We start from the raw sequence: 24,236 nt of genomic DNA, 5'->3' as shown, positions 1-24,236 counted from the left end.
AATGGAGCAGCAACAAAGTGCCTGATAAATAATTGTCAGCACCTTAAATTGTATTCTCGGTAAAATAGGAAGCCAATGCAGTTTTATTACAGGTGTTACATGGAAAAACTTCAATAACCCTACTATTGTTCTAACAGCTGCATTCTGGATGACTTGCAATGCCTTAATACTCAAACAAAACATACCAATGAACAAGGCACTGCAGCAGTTCAATCAAACTAAGACCATACTTTGAATCACACATCGAAAATCATATAACAGCATAGGTTTCAGTCTATACAACATATGAAATTGATTAAACGCTACCTGAACCTCATTAGCAACCTGAGACTTCATCCTAAGTTTATTATCCAAAACTACACCCAGCAATTTCATCTTTTTTTTCTCAACATACATATCACCCAAACACACATTCTTTGGCTTTTCAATAATTCTTCTCTACCCACAATCATTATCTCTATTTTGGCTACATTTAAAACAAGCCCATTTTCAGCCATCCATTGTTTAACTCTAGTCATTTATCTACTCAACTGAAAGTTTAAATCCTCCCCCTTGAAGATATTGGGGAAAAAGAACTGCACATCATCCTCCATTGTTGGATCCATACAGACTACAATATATAAAAGAAGTTATGCAACCTTAGGAAGTAACATCTTTTACTATTGTTTTCAATAGCGTTTGCTATTGTTTTGAGTGAACCAGTGCACTTAAACAGTCCCAAACATTGCTTTTCTTAGCTGAAAGTTCATTTGAATGCAGATCAGTTAACATCCAGAATAATACAAGCAGAGTTACTTGATTCACTTTTCCTTTCTGGTTTGATTAACTCACACAAATCTGCCTCTTCACAAAATTAACTTCTGATACATGCACTTAAACAGTCCCAAACATTGCTTTTCTTAGCTGAAAGTTCATTTGAATGCAGATCAGTTAACATCCAGAATAATACAAGCAGAGTTACTTGATTCACTTTTCCTTTCTGGTTTGATTAACTCACACAAATCTGCCTCTTCACAAAATTAACTTCTGATACATGCACTTAAACAGTTCCAAACATTGCTTTTCTTAGCTAAAAGCTCGCTTGTGTGCAGACTGGTTAACATCCAGAACGTTTGGTTTTTACTTGACTCACCCTTTCATGTTTAATGATTAACTTACATGAATCTGCCTCTTCACAAGCTTAACTTTCCTGGTTTGATTAAATGCAGTTCAGATGGCTCTTTTAAAGGCACGCTTGTCCTGCTGAAACTTTCTTCATTTCCTTCAATGACTATTTAGTTTTTACGTTGGTTTTTTACTTTCAAGCCTCTTAAGACTTGTTAACTGTAAAGTCTCAATATCTTGAAGTATAACCTTGGCACACCAGCACACACCTGAAGTCTCTTTATTTTCTGAAGTTTCCTTTATTGCATACATATAGATAATTTACTCACAGTCAGATGTTCAGAAGTGTTGCCCCAGGGCACAGAGACTCCGTAATTCTCTGTAACACCATATTTTTTTTTTTTTTTTACCACTGACACAGACACAGAGAGGAGTCTGCAAGACCTTGCATATTTTGTTTCTAAGGGACACAAATTCTCTCTTCGGTACCACATATTTATTAATATTTGGATATAAATTTCAGTTTATGAAATGCAAGTAAACATTTTAAACTAAAATAAAAGAGAATGAATCTGAGTCTTGGTTTACCACTGCGGCTTTACTCCCACTCCTTGAGGACCAACATGTCAGGTTTTCAGGACACTCCTAATAAATATGCAAAAAGCGAATAGCATGCAAATCTCTCACATGCATACTCTTTAAGGATATTCTGAAAACTGATGCATTACTGGCCCTTGAGGATTTGGAGTGGATGGCCTCTCTCATTGTAAAATGTAATCAGGTCGTCATTATACCTCAAACAAAAAGCATTCAATAAATAGGAGACAGAAGTTAAGGCACAGTATACTGAGTTTTTTTGCTTCATGGAATTACATCAAAATATATCTGCAGAATGTAACAGTCTGTTGAGTAAAGCTCTTTGTTTTGTGGCGTATTGTACACTTCTTACCATTCTTTAACATGTTTGCAATGCTGCAGAGCTGGGACAGCCATGCACGATGGAAAGCCAGTTTTCAAAGGACACACTTGTTCATCCACTGTGAGCATGGTTTTACTCTCAAGATACCATTTCAAATACAATCTTATTACATAACTTGCCCACATAATTAAGCCACATTGACATTCTCATCGAAGGGTTTCAGTGGTTTTGTTACCTGATAGAAAATCACTCCGACATTAGCCCTGGGTTCTCCAAAGCCGTCTCATATCCTTTTTTGTATAGGACTCGCGTTCATTTCAAAAGTACAGCACAATCTGTACTTTGCACCCTGCTCACACTGAAGTATACAGCCCTGATTTCTTTCTGCAGAACAATTCTGTTGCATCTTTATCCCGTGTTGTCACTTCAAGAAGGATTCCAAAAATTCACCAGTTCAGGTTCATTCTCATTCCGCAACTAGGTCCATGCAAGTCCTCAAGTCTCCTGTGAGCACGGAGGTCAATTCTTGTTCTATAATATACAGTCTCAGGCAAGCACTATCTTCTGCCTGTATCCCTTTACAAATCTTAAGAGATTCACAATGGCTGCTGGTGTGATTCCAGGTATGCGACTAGCAGCGCCAATCTGCAGGAAGGAAGAAAGAAGAGAGAATGGAAAAAATTAGCCAATGCTTCTCTCCTAACTATAAATGCACAGTTTCACAGGCGCAAGCTTTCACCCCACCCCACCTCACCCCCACACCCTCCAGCTATGGCCACACCAGACACTGCAATAAACTCTCTCTATAGAGATGGTAGAAATATGTCTGATCCTGTCCTGGTCCTTTACAAGCCTCACCGTCTGGGGGCGACTAAGGGCCAGCTTCTCCCGCACTTCCAAGGAGAGCACTGCATCAAGATTCCGATAATCGAGATCCTCAGGGAGGCAGAGAGCTTCATCTCGCTGTACTTCCATCATCTCGTGCTGCTGGAGTGCCACAAAAAACTCGTAAATAGCTGCAAGAGATAAATGACAGCACATCTGACTCTATGTCACATCTAATCTTCCTCAAACTACTCCATCTGGATGTTTTTTTTTTTATGTGATGCAATGACAGTTAAAATCATAAGCAAAACCTCATAGAAATGCAAAATCATTGTGACAAAAAATTTCAAAGCCATTTATGCACAGAAATAAGTTATCTGAAACCTGCCCTCCTCCAAAGCAGCTGAAAATATGCTTCTGCCCTCCGTTTTGGGTGCTTTTAGCCATACTCAGGGGCAGCACTGAATACTTTGATTTATTATATATTATATTTTACATTCTACCTCTCACAGCACATACAGGCTGCATTTTCAAATCTATGCGTGGTGTTTACCATTGAAAGAATACCTGCAGAAAAACACAGGCACAAATTGTAACAGAAAGCCTAGCACCCACCTGGGGCTAACCCTGCGGCCACCTAGAAGGTCTGTTTCAGCACTGCTCAGGCCCACTACAACCTGTGCAGGTGTTCTACTCTAGCATACCCTTCCTCCCACCTGCTGTGTTATGCTTGCCTCTGGGCAAGTCTCCCACCCACAACTTAATTTCCCAGTGGTTTCTACTGGGGCCACAATCCCAGTGGTCCCACAGTTCCAAAAACAAACCATCAGGATTCTTAGTCCGGCCAGGACAGCAAAGTCAATAAACTAATATGTTTATTGTTATAATAAAACAGTGAATGTTTGAAAAAACTAGGTGGAAAAAGTACAGCAAGCAATAACAGATAACCAAAACAAGGATCAACATTAAAACTATCTAACACTTGTTACGACCTGGGGAGTTCAAGAAATTATAGCCTCTCACAGGTTATAAAATATAACTGATCACAGGGCTTCAGTGCAGAGATCTTTCTTTCTCCTCTCCCTATCTGAGACTAAAGATTATCTCACAGGTTAGGTGGGAAAAAAACTGTCACTGTAACAGCTTTACAAAAAAAAAAAAAGACAGTCACCATCTGCTGGCCAAAACAGGGAAGTGCACTTAATGAAATAATACAGTTCACAGACAATGGAAACCCAATGTTTCACCACACAAATATTCCTGGGTATTTCTGAAACCATCACAAGTTTTCAGGAGGAAGCATGCAGACAAGCTGTCTTAGTGCTAAACGTTTCAAGAAAAGTACACATAATAATTCAAACAATGGTAAACATAAGGCACAAAAGAAGCAAGTTATGTTATGTAAAGGATTTGTATCCCACCAAATCCTTAATTACTCAGGTTCAAAGTGGGTAACAATATCATCAAATCTACAATCTTAAATGAAATAACATATATGAAAATTAACAATCAGCGCATATAAACTTTGTAAAAAAAAAAGTGCATTCATATAAAAGTCAAAATTAGATGAATGTTCAAAGGTAAAGAATTCCAGATACTAATTGCAACATAACCAACAGACCCTTCATGGGCAGATTTAAACTTCACTCTCTTCATTGACGGAAAAGACAAAATTCAATATTTGCTATTTCTACCACCTAAAAGTTAAAACGTAAAAGAAAAACCCTCAAGTGCATCACTATTCAAAGTTTTAAAAAAACAAACACGAAGCTTAAGTAAAATACAGGCCTCAACTGGAAGCCAATGAAGACTCTCAAAGGGGTGACATGTTCAAATCTTGCTTTCTTAAATATCAGCCTACCAGCAGTGTTTTGAAACAAAGTTTCTTAAGTTTTATTGAAATACCAAGATACAACGAATACAGTAATCCATCTGAGAAAGAATTATTATTATTTATTACATTTATACCCCGCACTTTCCCACAAAAGCAGGTACAATGCGGCTTACATAGATGGATGGAAAATGGTAGATTGAACTAATATTCTAAAATGTTGTTGAAAAAAATTAGAAGGAATTAAATGTAATTGTTTCAGTTTATAGAAAGATCTTTTGAAAATAGCCATTAACCTGAGGATCCATACTTAAAGGAATCTAATATGCTCCAAGTATTTTAGAAATTTTATTGCCCAATATTTTAACTGATACCGGAATACACTCCTGATTCAGACTAAACCACAGCAATTTAGTTTTCTCTGTATTAAGTTTAAGATGGTAAGTTGAGTCCAAAATATAAATTTTAAGTAATCCTTCTCAGAGCAAACACTCTTTGGAAGAGTAGAAAGTGTGCTTCCTTGTATACTCCAATTCTGCTTCTTTAGGAAAATGTTTTGAGCAGAAGGATTTGCTGAGTAGATCTCTGATATCCTATGACAGAAATGCAGGGTCAACAGGCACCATCAACTTGAAAAAAATGTTGGTTGTGACAATTAGGAAAACTCATAAGAACCTCTAACAGAATCAAAACTTTCTCACATTTCCCATGTGGAAAAATAATGTCATGCCAGTACTGTCTTTTATGCTTATGGATATTTTAAAGTCATTGTTTTGAGTCTAAACCTCTGAAAGAACTGGGAGCTGTGGCATTTCTGCAGATGCTCTTCCCTGTTCCAGTTTCTAAAGAGCTGGGGAGTGAGGTTAAGTCCCTCCAGGAAAGGTAGAGTGAAGAACAGAAATACCTATTAATTCAAAGACTAATTTCCTTCTTTTCCTTCTGTCACTGGACAGAGAAGAGCCTCAAACTTATTTTAAGTTTCTGCTCTCTTGATTTAACACTCATATAAGAACATAAGAATAGCCATACTAGGTCAGACCAATAGTTCATCTAACCCAGTATCCTGCTTCCAACAGTGATCAATTCAGGTCACAAGTACCTGACAGAAGCCTAAATAGTAGCAGGGTAGCAACATTCCATGCTACCAATCCCAGGGCAAGCAGTGGCTTCCCCCATGACTATCTCAATAGCAAACTATAGACTTTTCCTCCAGGAACTTGTCCAAACCTTTTTTTAAATCCAGATACACTAACCACTGATACCACATCCTCTGGCAATGAGTTCAAGCATTCATTGAGTGAAAAAAATATTTTCTCCTGTTCATTTTAAAAGTATTACCCTTGAGCTGGGATATAGAAAAGTAACAACACAACCAAAAAGATGTTCTACTGCATGTGGAAACTGAAAAGAATAAGACCATTCTTCCCAAGATCCGTCTTTCGCAGCCTAGTGCAATCCCTCGTACTCAGCCATCTGGACTACTGCAGCTCACTATACGCAGGCTGCAAAGAGCAAATACTGAGAAAACTTCAAACAGCCCAGAATACAGCAGCCAGACTCATCTTCGGAAAACCAAATTATGAAAGTGCAAAACCCTTACCAGAGAAACTACACTGGCTCCCACTCAAGGAACGCATTACTTTTAAAGTATGCACATTAGTCCACAAAATCATTCACGGCGAAGCCCCAGCCTACATGTCTGAGTTAATAGACTTACCACCCAGAAACGCTAAAAGATCATCCCGAACTTTCCTCAACCTCCACTTCCCTAACTGCAAGGGCTTGAAATACAAAGCGCTGCATGTGTCAACCTTTTCTTACATGACCACGCAGTTCTGGAACACACTGCCGCGCAACCTGAAAACGATCTACGAACAAACCACCTTCCGCACATTATTGAAGACACATCTTTTTGCTAAAATCTACGGAAAGAACCAAAACACATAAAGTCCACACTCACTGTTTCAGTAATGCATCAATACATCCACTTCTGAATTCTTATCCCCCGAGATCTCACCACACTCATACCTTTACCCACAGAGGAATGTATACCATATGTTTTCTTGTTATTATAAATTGCCCTTTAGTTTCCCTTGTTTCCTTCCAATGTTTCACTGTTCTTTTCCATTGCTATATTCCTTAACGACATTTGATTTGTCTCGTATAACTCTTCACAATGTAATCTATAACCGAATTCTAACAAATTGTAATTCCATCATTCATAATGTATTGTAAGCCACACTGAGCCCGCAAAAAGGTGGGAAAATGTGGGATATAAATGCAATAAATAAACAATCCAAATTCAATCCTGCTCCGCTCCACCTTAGCCACCTAGTTGACAATCTAAACTTGGGCTATCTGCAACAAGACCATCCAGATCTTTCATCCACTACAGGGCGCAATCTCCCCTCCCCATTCCTCTGGCAGAAGAGATGCTTTCTTCTTGCTGTTTTGCCCATTGCTATCAAAATGATGCTGGCTGAATGCTTCATACTTTAACCTATATATGGTTAGCCGACATGATTTTGGGAGTGTTGGGCAAGATGGCAGAAGTTAAGGAACTCTCCTTCTGCCTGTACATGTGTATGAGGGAGTAAGAATTTCCTGGTGGGGGGGAGGGGGGGGGGGAGAAAGAGATCAGAAGACATTCTACGCAGATTTGGGGGAAGGAGAGAATTTGGGTATGGGTTTTTAAATAGGCTTTTTCTGTCAAGATGAGAAACAGCATCCAGATAGCCTCATTGTGTTAGGCTGGAGGGTTGTCAGTTGTTGAGAGAACAGTGCACTAAGGTCATGCTGCAAAATCACCACACTAGCTCTTATTTCCCTTTCATACCTCCCCACTCTTCCTCTTGTTAATTTTCTCACAGTTACCTAGGTTAGTATGCTTTTGAATATCAGAAATAAGCTCAGAAGATTATTAGCAATCAAAGAATAGGGAATGAGCGAGGGGCTTCCACACCAATACCAGAAGAGATCCCAGGTTAAAAATGTCAATTTTATTTGCAAAGCACCAGCAGTGGATATAGAAGGACCTGAAACAGCCAATGTTTTGGCAGGTGTACTGCCTGCCTCAGGGGTCAATTTCCACATACTAAGAAATAAATATACAAATTGTACAAATAAAATCAGCAGATGCTTTTAAAATATCAAACAGTAATATAAAAGATGTATACAAACATACCTAAAGAAATATACCAATACTTATATATTTAAAACTGTAATATGAAGGATAACATGTCGATGAATGCACAAAAAAAACACATGACAAATGTGTTGGCCATGAGAGCTTATATACAACACAAAATTAAGGGATGTAAAATACAATAGTTGAAAAGACAATATGTATTAAAACATATATAAATCACCAACAACTTCAATATAGTGCACTTCATGCTGGCATAAAAGGAAAGATAAATTATATCCATAAGAACATAAGCGCAGTCATACTGGGTCAGACCAATGGTCTATCTAGCCCAGTATCCTGTTTTCCAAACAGTGGCCAAGCCAGGTCACAATTACCTGGCAGAAACCCAAATCGTAGCAACACTCCCTACTACAAATCCCAGGGCAAGCAGTTGCTGCCCAAGTCTGTCTCAATAGCAAACTATGGACTTTTCCTCCAGGAATTTGTCCAAACTTTTTTTAAACCCAGATGCGATAACCGCTGTTACCACATCCTCCAGCAAAAGAGTTCCAGAGCTTAACTATTCATTGAGTGAAAAAATATTTCCTCCTATTTGTTTTAAAAGGATTTCCATGAAACTTCCTTGAGTGTCCCCTAGTCTTGGCACTTTTGGAACCAGTAAAAAATCGATTAACTTCTATTCATTCTACACCACTCAGGATTTTGTAGACCTCAATGATTGAGGTCTACAAAATCCTGACCTCAATCATATCTCCCCTCATCTCTCCTCTCTTTTCCAAGCTGAAGAACCATAACCTCTTTAGCCTTTCCTTATACGAGAGGAGTTCCATCCCCTTTATCATTTTGGTCGCACTTCTTTGAACCTTTTCTAATTCCATTATATATTTTTTGAGACATGGCAACCAGAACTGAATGCAATACTCAAGGTGCGGATGCACCATGGAGCGATACAAATGCATTATAGTATTCTCGATCTTATTCACCATCCCTTTCCTAATAATTCCTAGCATCCTATTTGCTTTTTTGGCTACTGCCACAAACTGTGCATTTAAAGGTAGGAAAAATCTTTTGTGCGATGTGGAGCTAAAAAAAATAAATATGACAGACTTAAATTAAAACAAATTGAAATGTGTCACTATTGTCATAGCTCGTGCCCATGAAAGCACATATATGTAAAAGATTATAAAGATAAAAGCTGTCTTATCCAGTGCTGTATCATCAAATGAAATACATGAACAGAGCTGCGTGAAATTGCTCCACATGCCGTCATGAAAAGACGGTTATTGGCAATGCAGTGCCTAAAGTTGAATGTACAAAATGAATAAAATACTAAGGGCCTTGCTTACTAAGCTGCACTGTAGGCACACTCACTTAGCACACGCTAACAACAGACACCCTCATTATATTCCTGTGTGTGTCTCTTGCATTAGCACGCGCTAAAAAGCTTGAGCAGCTACAGTGCAGCTTAGTCAACAAGGCCCTAAATGAGAGATTTAGCAAACCTCACAACATACAAACAAAAATGTAAACATTAAAACCAATAACGATCAAAGGGCACAAGTATCAACCCACATAAAACACAAGGGATGTAAAAATAAAAAAAACTATATGTAATGTCAACTAATACAGTGCCGACAGTAACTACTCAGCCAAAGTACACAGTAGAGGTGTACCGGCCACTAATACCAAAATGTGCCACGTAAACCATAAAAAAGGCAAAAAAATATTAAACATTTTTAACCTGGGACCTTTTCTGGTATTGGTGTGGAAGCCCTAGCTCATTCCCTACTCTTTGATTGTTGGTCTTTGGATTACGTAGGGTCTTCTTCTGATCTCCTCCGAGTACACCTTTGAACATTATCCCCATAAATTGAATTAGAAGATGCTTAATTTGTTTTTGAGATACAAAGGCTAAAGATAACATTTTAATATTTGCCCTGTAGTGAAGCAGCATCCAATGCATAGAGTTTAAACTAGGCAGTGTGAAAGCGAATGCTACATACCTGTAGAAGGTATTCTCCGAGGACAGCAGGCTGATTGTTCTCACTGATGGGTGACGTCCACGGCAGCCCCTCCAATCGGAATCTTCACTAGCAAAGTCCTTTGCTAGCCCTCGCGCGCCCGCGCGCACCGCGCATGCGCGGCCGTCTTCCCGCCCGAAACCGGCTCGAGCCGGCCAGTCCAGTATGTAGCAAGACAAAACTCTGAAGGGAAGACACAACTCCAAAGGGGAGGCGGGCGGGTTTGTGAGAACAATCAGCCTGCTGTCCTCGGAGAATACCTTCTACAGGTATGTAGCATTCGCTTTCTCCGAGGACAAGCAGGCTGCTTGTTCTCACTGATGGGGTATCCCTAGCCCCCAGGCTCACTCAAAACAACAACCAAGGTCAATGGGCCTCGCAACGGCGAGGACATAACTGAGATTGACCTAAAAAATTTACCAACTAACTGAGAGTGCAGCCTGGAACAGAACAAACAGGGCCCTCGGGGGGTGGAGTTGGATCCTAAAGCCCAAACAGGTTCTGAAGAACTGACTGCCCGAACCGACTGTCGCGTCGGGTATCCTGCTGCAGGCAGTAATGGGATGTGAATGTGTGGACAGAAGCCCACGTCGCAGCTTTGCAAATTTCTTCAATGGAGGCTGACTTCAAGTGGGCTACCGACGCAGCCATGGCTCTAACATTATGAGCCGTGACATGACCCTCAAGAGCCAGCCCCGCCTGGGCGTAAGTGAAGGAAATGCAATCTGCTAGCCAATTGGATATGGTGCGTTTCCCTACAGCCACTCCCCTCCTATTGGGGTCAAAAGAAACAAACAATTGGGCGGACTGTCTGTGGGGCTGTGTCCGCTCCAAGTAGAAGGCCAATGCTCTCTTGCAGTCCAAAGTGTGCAGCTGACGTTCAGCAGGGCAGGAATGAGGACGGGGAAAGAATGTTGGCAAGACAATTGACTGGTTCAGATGGAACTCCGACACGACCTTCGGCAGAAACTTAGGGTGAGTACGGAGGACTACTCTGTTGTGATGAAATTTGGTGTAAGGGGCCTGGGCTACCAGGGCCTGAAGCTCACTGACTCTACGAGCTGAAGTAACTGCCACCAAGAAAATGACCTTCCAGGTCAAGTACTTCAGATGGCAGGAATTCAGTGGCTCAAAAGGAGGTTTCATCAGCTGGGTGAGAACGACATTGAGATCCCATGACACTGTAGGAGGCTTGACAGGGGGCTTTGACAAAAGCAAACCTCTCATAAAGCGAACAACTAAAGGCTGTCCTGAGATCGGCTTACCTTCCACATGGTAATGGTATGCACTGATTGCACTAAGGTGAACTCTTACAGAGTTGGTCTTGAGACCAGACTCAGACAAGTGCAGAAGGTATTCAAGCAGGGTCTGTGTAGGACAAGAGCGAGGATCTAGGGCCTTGCTGTCACACCAGACGGCAAACCTCCTCCAATGAAAGAAGTAACTTCTCTTAGTGGAGTCTTTCCTGGAAGCAAGCAAGATGCGGGAGACACCCTCTGGCAGACCCAAAGAGGCAAAGTCTACGCCCTCAACATCCAGGCCGTGAGAGCCAGGGACCGGAGGTTGGGATGCAGAAGAGCCCCTTCGTCCTGCGTGATGAGGGTCGGAAAACACTCCAATCTCCACGGTTCTTCGGAGGATAACTCCAGAAGAAGAGGGAACCAGATCTGACGCGGCCAAAAAGGAGCAATCAGGATCATGGTGCCTCGGTCTTGCTTGAGTTTCAACAAAGTCTTCCCCACCAGAGGAATGGGAGGATAAGCATACAGCAGGCCCTCCCCCCAATCGAGGAGGAAGGCATCCGATGCCAGTCTGCCGGTGGCCTGAAGCCTGGAACAGAACTGAGGGACTTTGTGGTTTGCTCGAGATGCGAAGAGATCCACCAAGGGGGTGCCCCACGCTTGGAAGATCTGGCGCACCACTCGGGAGTTGAGCGACCACTCGTGAGGTTGCATAATCCTGCTCAACCTGTCGGCCAGACTGTTGTTTACGCCTGCCAGATATGTGGCTTGGAGCACCATGCCGTTCCGGCGAGCCCAGGTCCACATGCTGACGGCTTCCTGACACAGGGGGCGAGATCCGGTGCCCCCCTGCTTGTTTACATAATACATGGCAACCTGGTTGTCTGTCTGAATTTGAATAATTTGGTGGGACAGCCGATCTCTGAAAGCCTTCAGAGCGTTCCAGATCGCTCGTAACTCCAGAAGATTGATCTGTAGATCGCGTTCCTGGAGGGACCAGCTTCCTTGAGTGTGGAGCCCATCGACATGAGCTCCCCATCCCAGGAGAGACGCATCCGTGGTCAGCACTTTTTGTGGCTGAGGAATTTGGAAGGGACGTCCCAGAGTCAAATTGGTCCAAATCGTCCACCAATACAGGGATTCGAGAAAACTCGTGGACAGGTGGATCACGTCCTCTAGACCCCCAGCGGCCTGATACCACTGGGAGGCTAGGGTCCATTGAGCAGATCTCATGTGAAGGCGGGCCATGGGAGTCACATGAACTGTGGAGGCCATGTGGCCCAGCAATCTCAACATCTGCCGAGCTGTGATCTGCTGGGACGCTCGCACCCGGGAGACGAGGGACAGCAAGTTGTTGGCTCTCGTCTCTGGGAGATAGGCGCGAGCCGTCCGAGAATCCAGCAGAGCTCCTATGAATTCGAGGTTCTGCACTGGAAGAAGATGGGACTTTGGGTAATTTATCACAAACCCCAGTAGCTCCAGAAGGCGAATAGTCATCTGCATGGACTGCAGGGCTCCTGCCTCGGACGTGCTCTTTACCAGCCAATCGTCGAGATATGGGAACACGTGTACTCCCAGCCTGCGAAGTGCCGCTGCTACCACAGCTAGGCACTTTGTGAACACCCTGGGCGCAGAGGCGAGCCCAAAGGGTAGCACACAGTACTGGAAGTGGCGTGTGCCCAACTGAAATCGCAGATACTGTCTGTGAGCTGGCAGTATCGGGATATGTGTGTAGGCATCCTTCAAGTCCAGAGAGCATAGCCAATCGTTTTGCTGAATCATGGGGAGAAGGGTGCCCAGGGAAAGCATCCTGAACTTTTCTTTTACGAGATATTTGTTCAGGGCCCTTAGGTCTAGGATGGGACGCATCCCCCCTGTTTTCTTTTCCACAAGGAAGTACCTGGAATAGAATCCCAGCCCTTCTTGCCCGGATGGCACGGGCTCGACCGCATTGGCGCTGAGAAGGGCGGAGAGTTCCTCTGCAAGTACCCTCTTGTGTTGGAAGCTGTAAGACTGAGCTCCCGGTGGACAATTTGGAGGTTTTGAGGTCAAATTGAGGGTGTACCCCTGCCGGACTATTTGCAGAACCCACTGATCGGAGGTTATGAGAGGCCACCTTTGGTGAAAAGCTTTCAACCTCCCTCCGACTGGCAGGTCGCCCGGCACGGACACTTGGATGTCGGCTATGCTCTGCTGGAGCCAGTCAAAAGCTCGCCCCTTGCTTTTGCTGGGGAGCCGCGGGGCCTTGCTGAGTCGCACGCTGCTGACGAGAGCGCGCGCGCTGGGGCTTAGCCTGGGCCGCAGGCTGTCGGGAAGGAGGATTGTACCTACGCTTGCCAGAAGAGTAGGGAACAGTCTTCCTTCCCCCGAAAAATCGTCTACCTGTAGAGGTAGAAGCTGAAGGCTGCCGGCGGGCGAATTTGTCGAATGCGGTGTCCCGCTGGTGGAGAGACTCTACCACCTGTTCGACTTTTTCGCCAAAAATGTTGTCCGCACGGCAAGGCGAGTCCGCAATCCGCTGCTGGATTCTATTTTCCAGGTCGGCGGCACGCAGCCATGAGAGCCTGCGCATCACCACACCTTGAGCAGCGGCCCTGGACGCAACATCAAAAGTGTCATAAACTCCTCTGGCCAGGAATTTTCTGCACGCCTTCAGCTGCCTGACCACCTCCTGAAAAGGCTTGGCTTGCTCAGGGGGAAGAGCATCAACCAAGCCCGCCAACTGCCGCACGTTGTTCCGCATGTGTATGCTCGTGTAGAGCTGGTAAGACTGGATCTTGGACACGAGCATAGAGGAATGGTAGGCCTTCCTCCCAAAGGAGTCTAAGGTTCTAGCGTCCTTGCCCGGGGGCGCCGAAGCATGTTCCCTAGAACTCTTAGCCTTCTTTAGGGCCAAATCCACAACTCCAGAGTCGTGAGGCAACTGAGTGCGCATCAGCTCTGGGTCCCCATGGATCCGGTACTGGGACTCGATCTTCTTGGGAATGTGGGGATTAGTTAAGGGTTTCGTCCAGTTCGCAAGCAATTGTTGAATAAAAGCATAAAAATGTTGAATAAAAGCATAAAAAAATTGGAGTGGAATGCTTCAAAAAAAAAAAACATGCAGAGCTAGCTGTTTCAACACTAAAATCTCCTGGGACATGATGGGGCCCACATTAGCCAGAGGCAGGCTCCAGAAAGTCTGTGGGATAGAAGGTAGGGGGGTAATAGAAAGCAGATGTTCTGCACATGATTAACAGTTTGTGGTATTCAGAGACTTGCACAGGGATGTTGTATAGTCAGATGCCAAAGAAAGCTATATAAGACCAATGAGAGATCTGTGCCTTTAAGCATTCTCTGACTGCTTTGTCTGAACATGCTTCCTGCATACCTCATAAAAGGTATGCAGTACAATTGTAAATAAACTTTTTATATTAAATCGTCTAGTCTTCTCTTCAAAGTGGCGAGCCAGCCAGGAGTAGGAGTAGGAGTAGGCCGCACACGGAAAAGAGAAGGCGAGACGATAAGTGTGTGTTGTTAATGAAGTTTTTTTACAGGATTTTGAGAGAGAGCAAGCGTTGTTTAAACCTGATGATTTCTGTGCTCCACTGATGTGGGATTGATCAAACTACTGACGTGGACATACAGGTGATAACTCCTGGGCTTGCTAAAAAGAGAAATAAGAAGACGCGTGAGTAAGCTTACACTGTGGCCTTATTACTGGTATATTTGTTTAGCTTTGTAGTTTTTTGTTTTGTATATTTTCTTGGTTTAGGTGCAGTAGTATATTTTTGTAGGTTGTGGCTCTATAGGAGAAATTGTAATAGTCAGAATAAAATGAAAGGGAAAGGGGCAGATAAGAAAGAAAAGCCTCCTGTATATGCTATGTATTTAGATTTAGATAGTTCAAAAAAATGCTCCCCTTTGCAGCATGTCATAGAATTATTCCCATTAGAAAAAAAACAGATTGAAAAAATACATGAGAAATGGTATGATGCAAAAGATTCTTTTTTGAGCTGGTCTCAGTATGGATCGTTTGAAAAAATACAGCAAGAGCGGGAAAAGCAACCTTTTGTTCAGCCTGAAGGTTGAGGAATGTCATCTGTTTTTGATTTCTCGGGTGTCTGGCTTTACAGGTTAGAAAGGTCAAGAAGAACTGAAATTTTTTCTTTGTTCCTTTTAAAAGATTGTTTTAGATTAGATTTAAATAAGTTCTTTGTCTTATAGGGAATTCTGATCTCTGTTTATTTTAAAATATGTGTTATTCTGTTTCTAGTTCTCTATGTGGAATGTCTTTGCAATTTAACTTTGTTTGACTCTTTTTTAAATGAGATTCCTGCAGTGTTAAGAGATCATCTGGCTTAAATTAGTCACAGTCCTAGCTAGTTTTGTGTGTAGGGCTAATAGGGGAAAGAGGTGATTTAAAATCTTTAATAAACATCTGAACAATATGATTTGTCAGCAATATGGTTACTATGCTTCAGAATGTTATCAGAATGCAGGAATGCCCCAAGTACAAATGCAGACGCAGCAAGGATTAATGCCACAAGTAGTAGGGATACCTGCGAGTGCCCCGCAGACTGCAATACAGCAGCCGGCGATGCAATCACAAGGACCAGGGGCTGCAGTACAGAGACAAGGCACTGTAAATGCTTTTCCAACTTGGCAGAATATTCCAGACCAATGCTATTGACTGGAAGCAAACCCGTGTCAGGAAGAGGGAATGATTTTCAGGTTAGACACAAGGGAAACCTTTATTACATTGACAATTGGCAAATATGGAACTCCTGTGAGATTTTTGATAGATACAGGGGCGAGTACCTCTGTATTGTGTGCAAAACCGCAGGGAGTTAAACTTTCAAATCAGTATAGAACAACAGTGGGATTTACGGGGATAGAACAAAGAAAAAGGCTAACAGAACCCACTCTGGTGCGCTTGGAATGCCAACCGCACGGTTCAAGGGAGGCTGTGGTACCCTTTTTAGTGGCACCTGATTGCCCAGTAAATTTGTGGGTAAAAGACATGGGAAATAGTTGGGCAGCTATGATTAATCAAAACAATGAAGTAAATGCACCAGTAGCTTTTTTGTCAGGCTCTTTTAATCATGTGGAGAAGGGAATGAAAGAAATACCAAAGTTACTGACAGCTATAGTGGCTGCAGTAGGTAAATGGAGAGCACAAATGCCTTTTGTTCCTATTGTAATACATACCAACCACACGATTAAAACGCTGTTGAGCCCTAGCCAAACAGCATTGACAGCCACTAGATTTGGAAAATATCAAGCAGTACTTTTAGGACAAGATATAAGAATAATACCATTAACTAAAGAACAGAAAAATAAGATAGATCTGCTTTTTCCTGTTGATCAAGAGATTGAGATTGATACTATAGAAATCCCTACATTTCACTGTCTTACTTTTGAACCCTTATCTGATGGGTTAATATGGTTTACAGATGGAGCTTGTGAAAGGACTGTTGCAGGCTTTGCCTGCGTGCAGGTAGATGAGAATCTAAGAAAGATAATGCAAGTACAATATAAAACCCCTCCTGACCATACTGCACAGCATGCTGAACTTTTAGCCGTTATTACGGCCTTACAACACACTGATATGACTCAAAATGTCACTATATATACTGATAGTGGTTACGTTGCAAGTTCACTACAGTATCATATATTAAAATGGCAGCGTAGGGGGATGATAACCAGTGCAGGTAAAAATTTACAACATTACACATATTGGAAATTGCTGTTTGAAATTTTGGCAAGAAGGGAACGTGAAGGTAGAAAAACTGCAGTTGTGTGGACCCCGGCCCACACTGAAAAGCCAACCTTTGAAGCACTAGGTAATGCAATGGCTGATGCAGCAGCAACGGAGGTGGTTAAGCAAAGTGAAAAGATTTTGTATAATACTAGACAGACACAGGAAGGGCCACTTATGAATGTAGATAAGATTGAAATGTGGCAGCCAGAGGGACAGGAAAGTGAAAAATGGTTGAAGAGAGGATGTATGAAATTGGGAAGTGAATGGTTTAATGCAGAAGAAGGATTACCTTGTATGCCAATGAGCCAGGCGATTAAGGTATTGGCTGAGTGGCATGCAACCATGCATTGGAATAAAGATACAATGAGACAACAGTTTGAACAAAGGTTTTGGACTTTAAAAATTGATAACCTGATTCAACAGGTTGTGCAAAATTGCATGGTATGCAATATTAACATACCTAAAAGAGGTCCTAAAATATCGCCTGGGACACTTCCAATACCAGAAGGCCCAGCAAAAGAATGGTATATTGATTTTACTGATATGATTGTTCCAGTGCAGGGAAAAAGGTATTTGTTAGTTTGGGTGGATGCTTTCTCAAGGTGGGTAGAAGCATTTCCATGTAAAAGGGAGACAGCACATGAAGTGGTACAATGCCTGGTAACTCATATTATGCCAAGACATGGGTGTCCATCTAGAATAATTTCTGATAACGGGACACATTTTAATAACAGTGTTTTGAAAGAAATGGCAACGATTATGGGTTTAACACACAGAAAAGTATCAGTGTATCGCCCCACCTCCAATGGTTTGGTGGAGCGCTACAATGGTATTTTAAAAACTAAATTGAGAGTATTACTGAAGGCTTTAAACAAGGAAACAGCAGGTAAACCATATACCTGGCTTGATTTGTTACCATTAGCTTTGATGGTTATAAGGGCCCAACCTAATGGGCGTACTAAATTGACCCCATTCCAAATTCAGACAGGACGTCATTTCTTCCCGATGCAGACAGCAAGTACTGATAGCACAGCTCAGTACTGGCAAAAGCTACAACCTATTTTGAACCTGACAAGTGATATGATCCGAACAAATGTAGCATCACAGGCAGGGACTACTAATGATGTTTGTGCTTTTAAAGTAGGTGATCTAGTACTGCGAAAGAACTTTACACATAAAACATGGAAGGATCCTGTGTATGTAGGACCTTTTGCTATCACGGCCCTTACTCAGACCGCTGCCCGTCTGGAAGGTCATACTTCTTGGATACATTTAGCAGATATTCGACGAATTAATAACATTGAAATGGACAAAGAATAAACAAACATCATGTCCCTAAACATGATGGTATTGGACTGTTGTTGTTTGTTAATGGACAATGAACACATATGAGAATAGACTTGTTACAGTGGCCAAAATGTTGAATTTGACTGATTGTATCATATGTGCCCACTGATTGACATCATCCTTGTCCTTGCCAGCTATGATATATGGGACTACAATGATAAAATTGAGTGGGCACCATGACTGTGATCCCAATAATACCTGTGTAAGAGATGATGAAAACCTTCATTGGACAAATGAGACTATTTATAAGCAAGCCTTGCTTATGGACAAGTACCCACAGACATCATGTTGGTGTCTGATTAATAGTATGACAACTGAACACATTCCCCCGATACAGTGCACTTACACGCAGAATGTTGTAACAACTGATTCAATGAATGTTATGCTTTTAATTTGTGTAATTTTTAATGCCACATCAACTAATGAGAAGTAAGAATGAATGACAGTGTATTCCCCTTTGATGAAGCTCACTGTCTGTATTCAAAGGAAATATAAATTTTGTACCCTAGTACAATTGAATCTGTTTAATGCAACATGTATTAGCATGTTTGCAAAGATGTGCCAGGATGTTTTTAAAATAACAATGATAACTGAAATTCAGAATAAATAGAACTTTAATATGTCAGCCAAAAATATTGAAAAAGCGTGCAGAAACTGAATGCCACAAACAAGGGGGGAGGAGATTTAGAAAGGAGGTAAGAAAACAGACTGGAGCTGAAACAGATGTGTTGAGGCCTGGAATATCAGTCCTCAAAGGGAGGATGTTGAATAAAAGCATAAAAATGTTGAATAAAAGCATAAAAAAATTGGAGTGGAATGCTTCAAAAAAAAAAACATGCAGAGCTAGCTGTTTCAACACTAAAATCTCCTGGGACATGATGGGGCCCACATTAGCCAGAGGCAGGCTCCAGAAAGTCTGTGGGATAGAAGGTAGGGGGGTAATAGAAAGCAGATGTTCTGCACATGATTAACAGTTTGTGGTATTCAGAGACTTGCACAGGGATGTTGTATAGTCAGATGCCAAAGAAAGCTATATAAGACCAATGAGAGATCTGTGCCTTTAAGCATTCTCTGACTGCTTTGTCTGAACATGCTTCCTGCATACCTCATAAAAGGTATGCAGTACAATTGTAAATAAACTTTTTATATTAAATCGTCTAGTCTTCTCTTCACAATGTCTTTTTTAGGACATGGTGCAAGGGAACGGTGGACGCTTCCTTAGGTGGAGAAGGATAGTCCAGGAGCTCAAACATTTCAGCCCTGGGCTCGTCCTCCACAACCACCGGGAAGGGGATGGCCGTAGACATTTCCCGGACAAAGGAAGCAAAAGACAGACTCTCGGGAGGAGAAAGCTGTCTTTCAGGAGAGGGAGTGGGATCAGAAGGAAGACCCTCAGACTCCTCGTCAGAGAAATATCTAGGATCTTCCTCTTCCTCCCACGAGGCCTCACCCTCGGTGTCAGACACAAGTTCACGAACCTGTGTCTGCAACCTCGCCCTGCTCGACTCAGTGGAGCCACGTCCACGATGGGGGCGTCGAGAGGTAGACTCCCTCGCCCGCATCGGTGAAGCTCCCTCCGCCGACGTAGTCGGGGAGCCTTCCTGGGAGGTGGCCGCTGCCGGCACCGCACGCGGTACCGACGTCGGGGACCTCAACCTGGGCGATGGGCCAGCCGGCGCCACGCTCGACGGTACCGGAGGCGCAAGCACCGCCGGTACCGGAGGGGTAGGGCGCAACAGCTCTCCCAGAATCTCTGGGAGAACGGCCCGGAGGCTCTCGTTTAGAGCGGCTGCAGAGAAAGGCTGTGAGGTCGATGCAGGCGTCGACGTCAGGACCTGTTCCGGGCGAGGAGGCTGTTCCGGGCTGTCCAGAGTGGAGCGCATCGACACCTCTTGGACAGAGGGTGAGCGGTCCTCTCGGTGCCGATGCCTGCTGGGTGCCGAATCCCTCGGCGACCCAGAGCTCTCGGTGCCGACACGGGGAGGAGACCGGTGTCGATGCTTCTTCGACTTCTTCCGAAGCATGTCACCGGAGCTCCCCGGCACCGACGAGGAGGACGTAGAATCCATCCGTCGCTTCCTCGGGGCCGAGGCCGAAGAAGGTCGGTCTCGGGGGGGCTGTACCGCAGGAGCCCTCAGGGTGGGAGGAGACCCACCCGAAGGCTCACCGCCACCAGCAGGGGAATGGACAGCCCTCACCTGTACTCCTGACGATGCACCACCGTCCGACGACATCAGCAGACGAGGTCCCGGTACCACCGGCGTCGATGCAGCTATCCGATGTCTCGGCGCCGATGCAGAGGCCCGATGCCTCGATGCACTCGATGCAAGGGCGGCCGAGGAAGATGGTCTGGACGCTGACGACGTCGATGCACTCGAAGATCCCGGTGCCGATGCCGACGAAGAGCCCGAGAACAAAACGTTCCACTGGGCTAGTCTCGCTACCTGAGTCCGCCTTTGAAGCAGGGAACACAGACTACAGTTCTGAGGGCGGTGCTCGGCCCCCAGACACTGAAGACACGACGAGTGTCGATCAGTGAGCGAGATAACCCGGGCGCACTGGGTGCACTTCTTGAAGCCGCTGGAAGGCTTCGATGTCATGGGCGGAAAAATCACGCCGGCGAAATCAAAGTCCGAAATGACGGAAAAAGAGCACCAAAAACTTTAGAGGGAGAAAATCTCGACCGAGGCCGAAAAGAGGCCTACCCCGACGACGAAAGAAAACTTATCGGGGCCAAAAGCTGGAAATACGGGGAGGATTGAAACGGAACCCGGTGGAGGGGTTCCGGAGCACTTCCCGAGTAGAAGAAAAGCTTTTCCGAAGAAAAAACACGTTCAACAATATGGACGCGCGAGGTCGACTCTCCGGGGCTCGACACGGCGAAAAATACGACCGTACCGAGTGCGGACAAAAGAAGACTGGCCGGCTCGAGCCGGTTTCGGGCGGGAAGACGGCCGCGCATGCGCGGTGCGCGCGGGCGCGCGAGGGCTAGCAAAGGACTTTGCTAGTGAAGATTCCGATTGGAGGGGCTGCCGTGGACGTCACCCATCAGTGAGAACAAGCAGCCTGCTTGTCCTCGGAGAAGCCACGTTACAAGGCAATCCAGACAGCGAGTATGAGCTCAGGAGGAGAAAGTAGTACTCAGCACTTAGTACTGAAAATCAACGCTGGCCAAATCTAACTTGTAGCCCTAATGTTTTTCCCCATGCCTCATATTCAGCAAAGGATGATACTAAAGCACGAGTCACTGTAGCAAATATCAGCCTGCTTCAAAAAGGTCATAACTGATGCAACACAAAGAGCTGATAAAGGTATGGCTAACCACTGTAGTCAATTTCTTTTATATGCTTATCAACACACTAGATACGACAACTAATCCACAAACTACTAAGACTGGCTAATAATTTCAAACCATGTGAAATAAACCCAGGTTAAGGAATTCAAAACAAATGCTAGAAAACAAAATCTTAACAGGAGAGAAAACAACTGTCAGTCAACAGCTGGTGCTCAGGAAAGGAGGGGAAGAATAGCTGAGAGATTTTGTAGCTGTCAGTTCTCCTACATCTGTTCTTACTCTGACCCCATGCACGAGCAGTGCTTCTGGACTCCCCCCACAGGCCCACCTCCCAACATCATGCCGGTAGAGCTCTTGCCCCCCCCCCCCCCACCCTTCCCAACACTGTGCAGGCAGAGCTCTTGCCTCTCAATCCCCTCTCAGTGCTCTCGCCTCTAGATCCTACACTGTTTGGGGGGGGTGGTTCTAGAGACGAGAGTACTGCCTGCACAGTCTAGACCCCCCCCCCCAAACCGTGTAGGAAGTGCTCTCACTTCTAGACCCCCCTCTTCCCAACACTGTGCAGTCAGTGCTTTCGACTCTAGACCCCCCCCCCCCCTTCTCAACACTGTGCAGGCAGTGCTCCTGCCTCCACCCCCACCCTGTGCAGGCAGTGCGCTCTTGCCTCCACCCCCCTCCCACACTGTGCAGGCAGTGCTCTCTAGACCCCTCCCCCCTCCACACATGGTGCAGGCAGTGCTCTCACCTGTAGACACCCCCTCCCCCTGCACACTGTGCAAAGCAGTGCTCTGGCCTCTAGACCCCTCCTCTCTTCTCAACACTGTGCAGGCAGTGCTCTCGCCTCTAGACACCCCCTCCCCCAACAGTGTGAAGGCAGTACTCTCACCTCTAGACCCTCCCCCCCTCCCATCAACGTGCAAGCAGTGCTTTCACCTCTAGACACTCCCCCCCCACCCCCCCCACCCTTCCCAATACTGTGCAAGCAGCGTTCTCGCCTCTGGATTCTCTCTTTCCTATGCTGGAAATGCACTTGTCAGTTTCCCTTTTGCCCACCTTCTATTTTTAACCTCTCTGCCAGCTCCTTGCATTTGGTAAATTTCAACAAAAGCTCAGGATCAGCTTTTGCCAGTTTCTCCATGTCGACACCCTGATAGCGCAGCATGTCCAAGGCACTGTAACAAAGAGAGAAGAAAGGATATTTAAACAGTGTGCAAGAGAGCAAAACCATGTATCCTACAGGAAAGCCTGTGTTACCTGTTCTTAGTGAGCTAAATGCCTTCATATCTAAAACAATTCAAAACACCCGGGGACTAATGACAACTACCCTGGGAGCATTCATGTCTTATCATGGGACTGATTGACCACTCTCTGGATCTCCTTTTCTGCAGAGCCTGCAGCTGATACTGAACGCTAGGTCAAATCACTGTGAGCAGCACCCAGTGTACAGTTACTTCACTCCAAAATCTTGTTCCTACATCCAGCAGACTAAACACAAGCAGATCACCTACTGAACTCTCTGCTCTATAGTTATCTGTACTGCTTAGTTATTTTTGAGTTTGCTGAACATCTAAGAAAAAAATATTTTTTTGTCTCTCTGCCCTGCTTTTCTTTATGAGAAAACAGGCTTTATGTCTTTCGCACTCTGCACTGCAGACCATTTGTGAACAGCTAAATTTATTGGCTGTTAAACTGCTGAAAATCTCTGCACTACTGTTTCACTGGCATTCCAAGAAGCTTTCAGTCTAGACAAAGAGGCATATTTTCAAAGCACTTAGACTTACAAAGTTCCATAGAAACTTTGTAAGTCTAAAATGAGCCCCAAGGTCTACTGGCCCCGGATACTTAGAACCCCCCACCCTGGGCTGTTTTTTCTTATAGTGACATAATAAATGACAACAAATAAAGACCTGTATGGTCCATCCAGCCTGCCCAACCAGGCAGCCAGAGCCAAAACCACTACTCTTGGTAGGTTACAATCTTTCACGATTAAAACACTGGTATCGCATTAAGTAGACCCAGAACATTTTTTTCCATAGTCTTTTAAACTCTGTGAGGAAGGATGAGGTGAAGTAAGTCCTGATGATTATGCTAATTTTTTGAGTGTTACAGTGGAGTTATTTCAAAAATAATTTGGGACTACAATTGTCTGAGGAGGTTGCTTTCTCAGATGCTGAAAAATCCATGGTGAATCTTTCCCTTGCTTCTGGGCAACTGCCTAAAATTTTGAAAACATCTAGCATGAGGTCTTTATTTAAAAAAAAAAAAAGTTTTCTTTACATCTAAGAATAATATCAAATTATAGGCCTATTTCAAATTTACACGTTTCAAAAATTATTGAAAAGGTTGTTTTAAATCAGTTGGTTGATTCTATAAAATTTTCAGTTCAGTTTTTGGAAGTCTGATAACACTAAAACCCACTTGCTACCTGCAGTTATTTTTGAGTTTGCTGAACATCTAAGAAAAAAATTATTTTTTTCTCTCTCTGTCCAGCTTTTCTTTATGAGAAAACCTTTTCTGGACTATTTGGGAAGCGTATATTCAAGCCCTGCTTGTGAGAGAATGGAGTGCGATCATTAATGAGCTTGATCTCTAACCGCTAAGATAAAGTCCTTGTTAGGAAGGTGTGGGGGTGGGGGGAGGAGGGGGAATCTGGGAGGGATAGGTTTGTGTTCAGAAGAGTTAAGATGCACTTTAAATGACTGATTATGTTGGTTGGTTACCTATGATGATTCAGTTTTTTTTATCCTTTTCCTGTTTTTCTT

General features: G+C 43.9%; 1 protein-coding gene across 1 annotated transcript in view; it reads right to left on the bottom strand.

Annotated features, from left to right (window-relative positions):
- Window positions 1–2,041: 2,041 nt before the first annotated feature.
- Window positions 2,042–24,236, bottom strand: part of MTO1 (mitochondrial tRNA translation optimization 1) — an 89,368-nt gene continuing 67,173 nt past the window's right edge. Inside the window, exons 10-12 of the mRNA XM_030220430.1 lie at window positions 22,528–22,646; window positions 2,882–3,039; window positions 2,042–2,668 (exon numbers count right to left, since the gene is read on the bottom strand). Coding sequence (XP_030076290.1) covers window positions 2,570–2,668; window positions 2,882–3,039; window positions 22,528–22,646 — 376 coding nt within the window. The 3' untranslated portion in view covers window positions 2,042–2,569. The remainder of the gene's footprint in view (window positions 2,669–2,881; window positions 3,040–22,527; window positions 22,647–24,236) is intronic.

This window comes from Microcaecilia unicolor, chromosome 1 (genome assembly GCF_901765095.1).
Source record: "Microcaecilia unicolor chromosome 1, aMicUni1.1, whole genome shotgun sequence".
NCBI classification, from domain to species: domain Eukaryota; kingdom Metazoa; phylum Chordata; class Amphibia; order Gymnophiona; family Siphonopidae; genus Microcaecilia; species Microcaecilia unicolor.
This window is presented reverse-complemented; position numbering and strand designations above follow the sequence as displayed.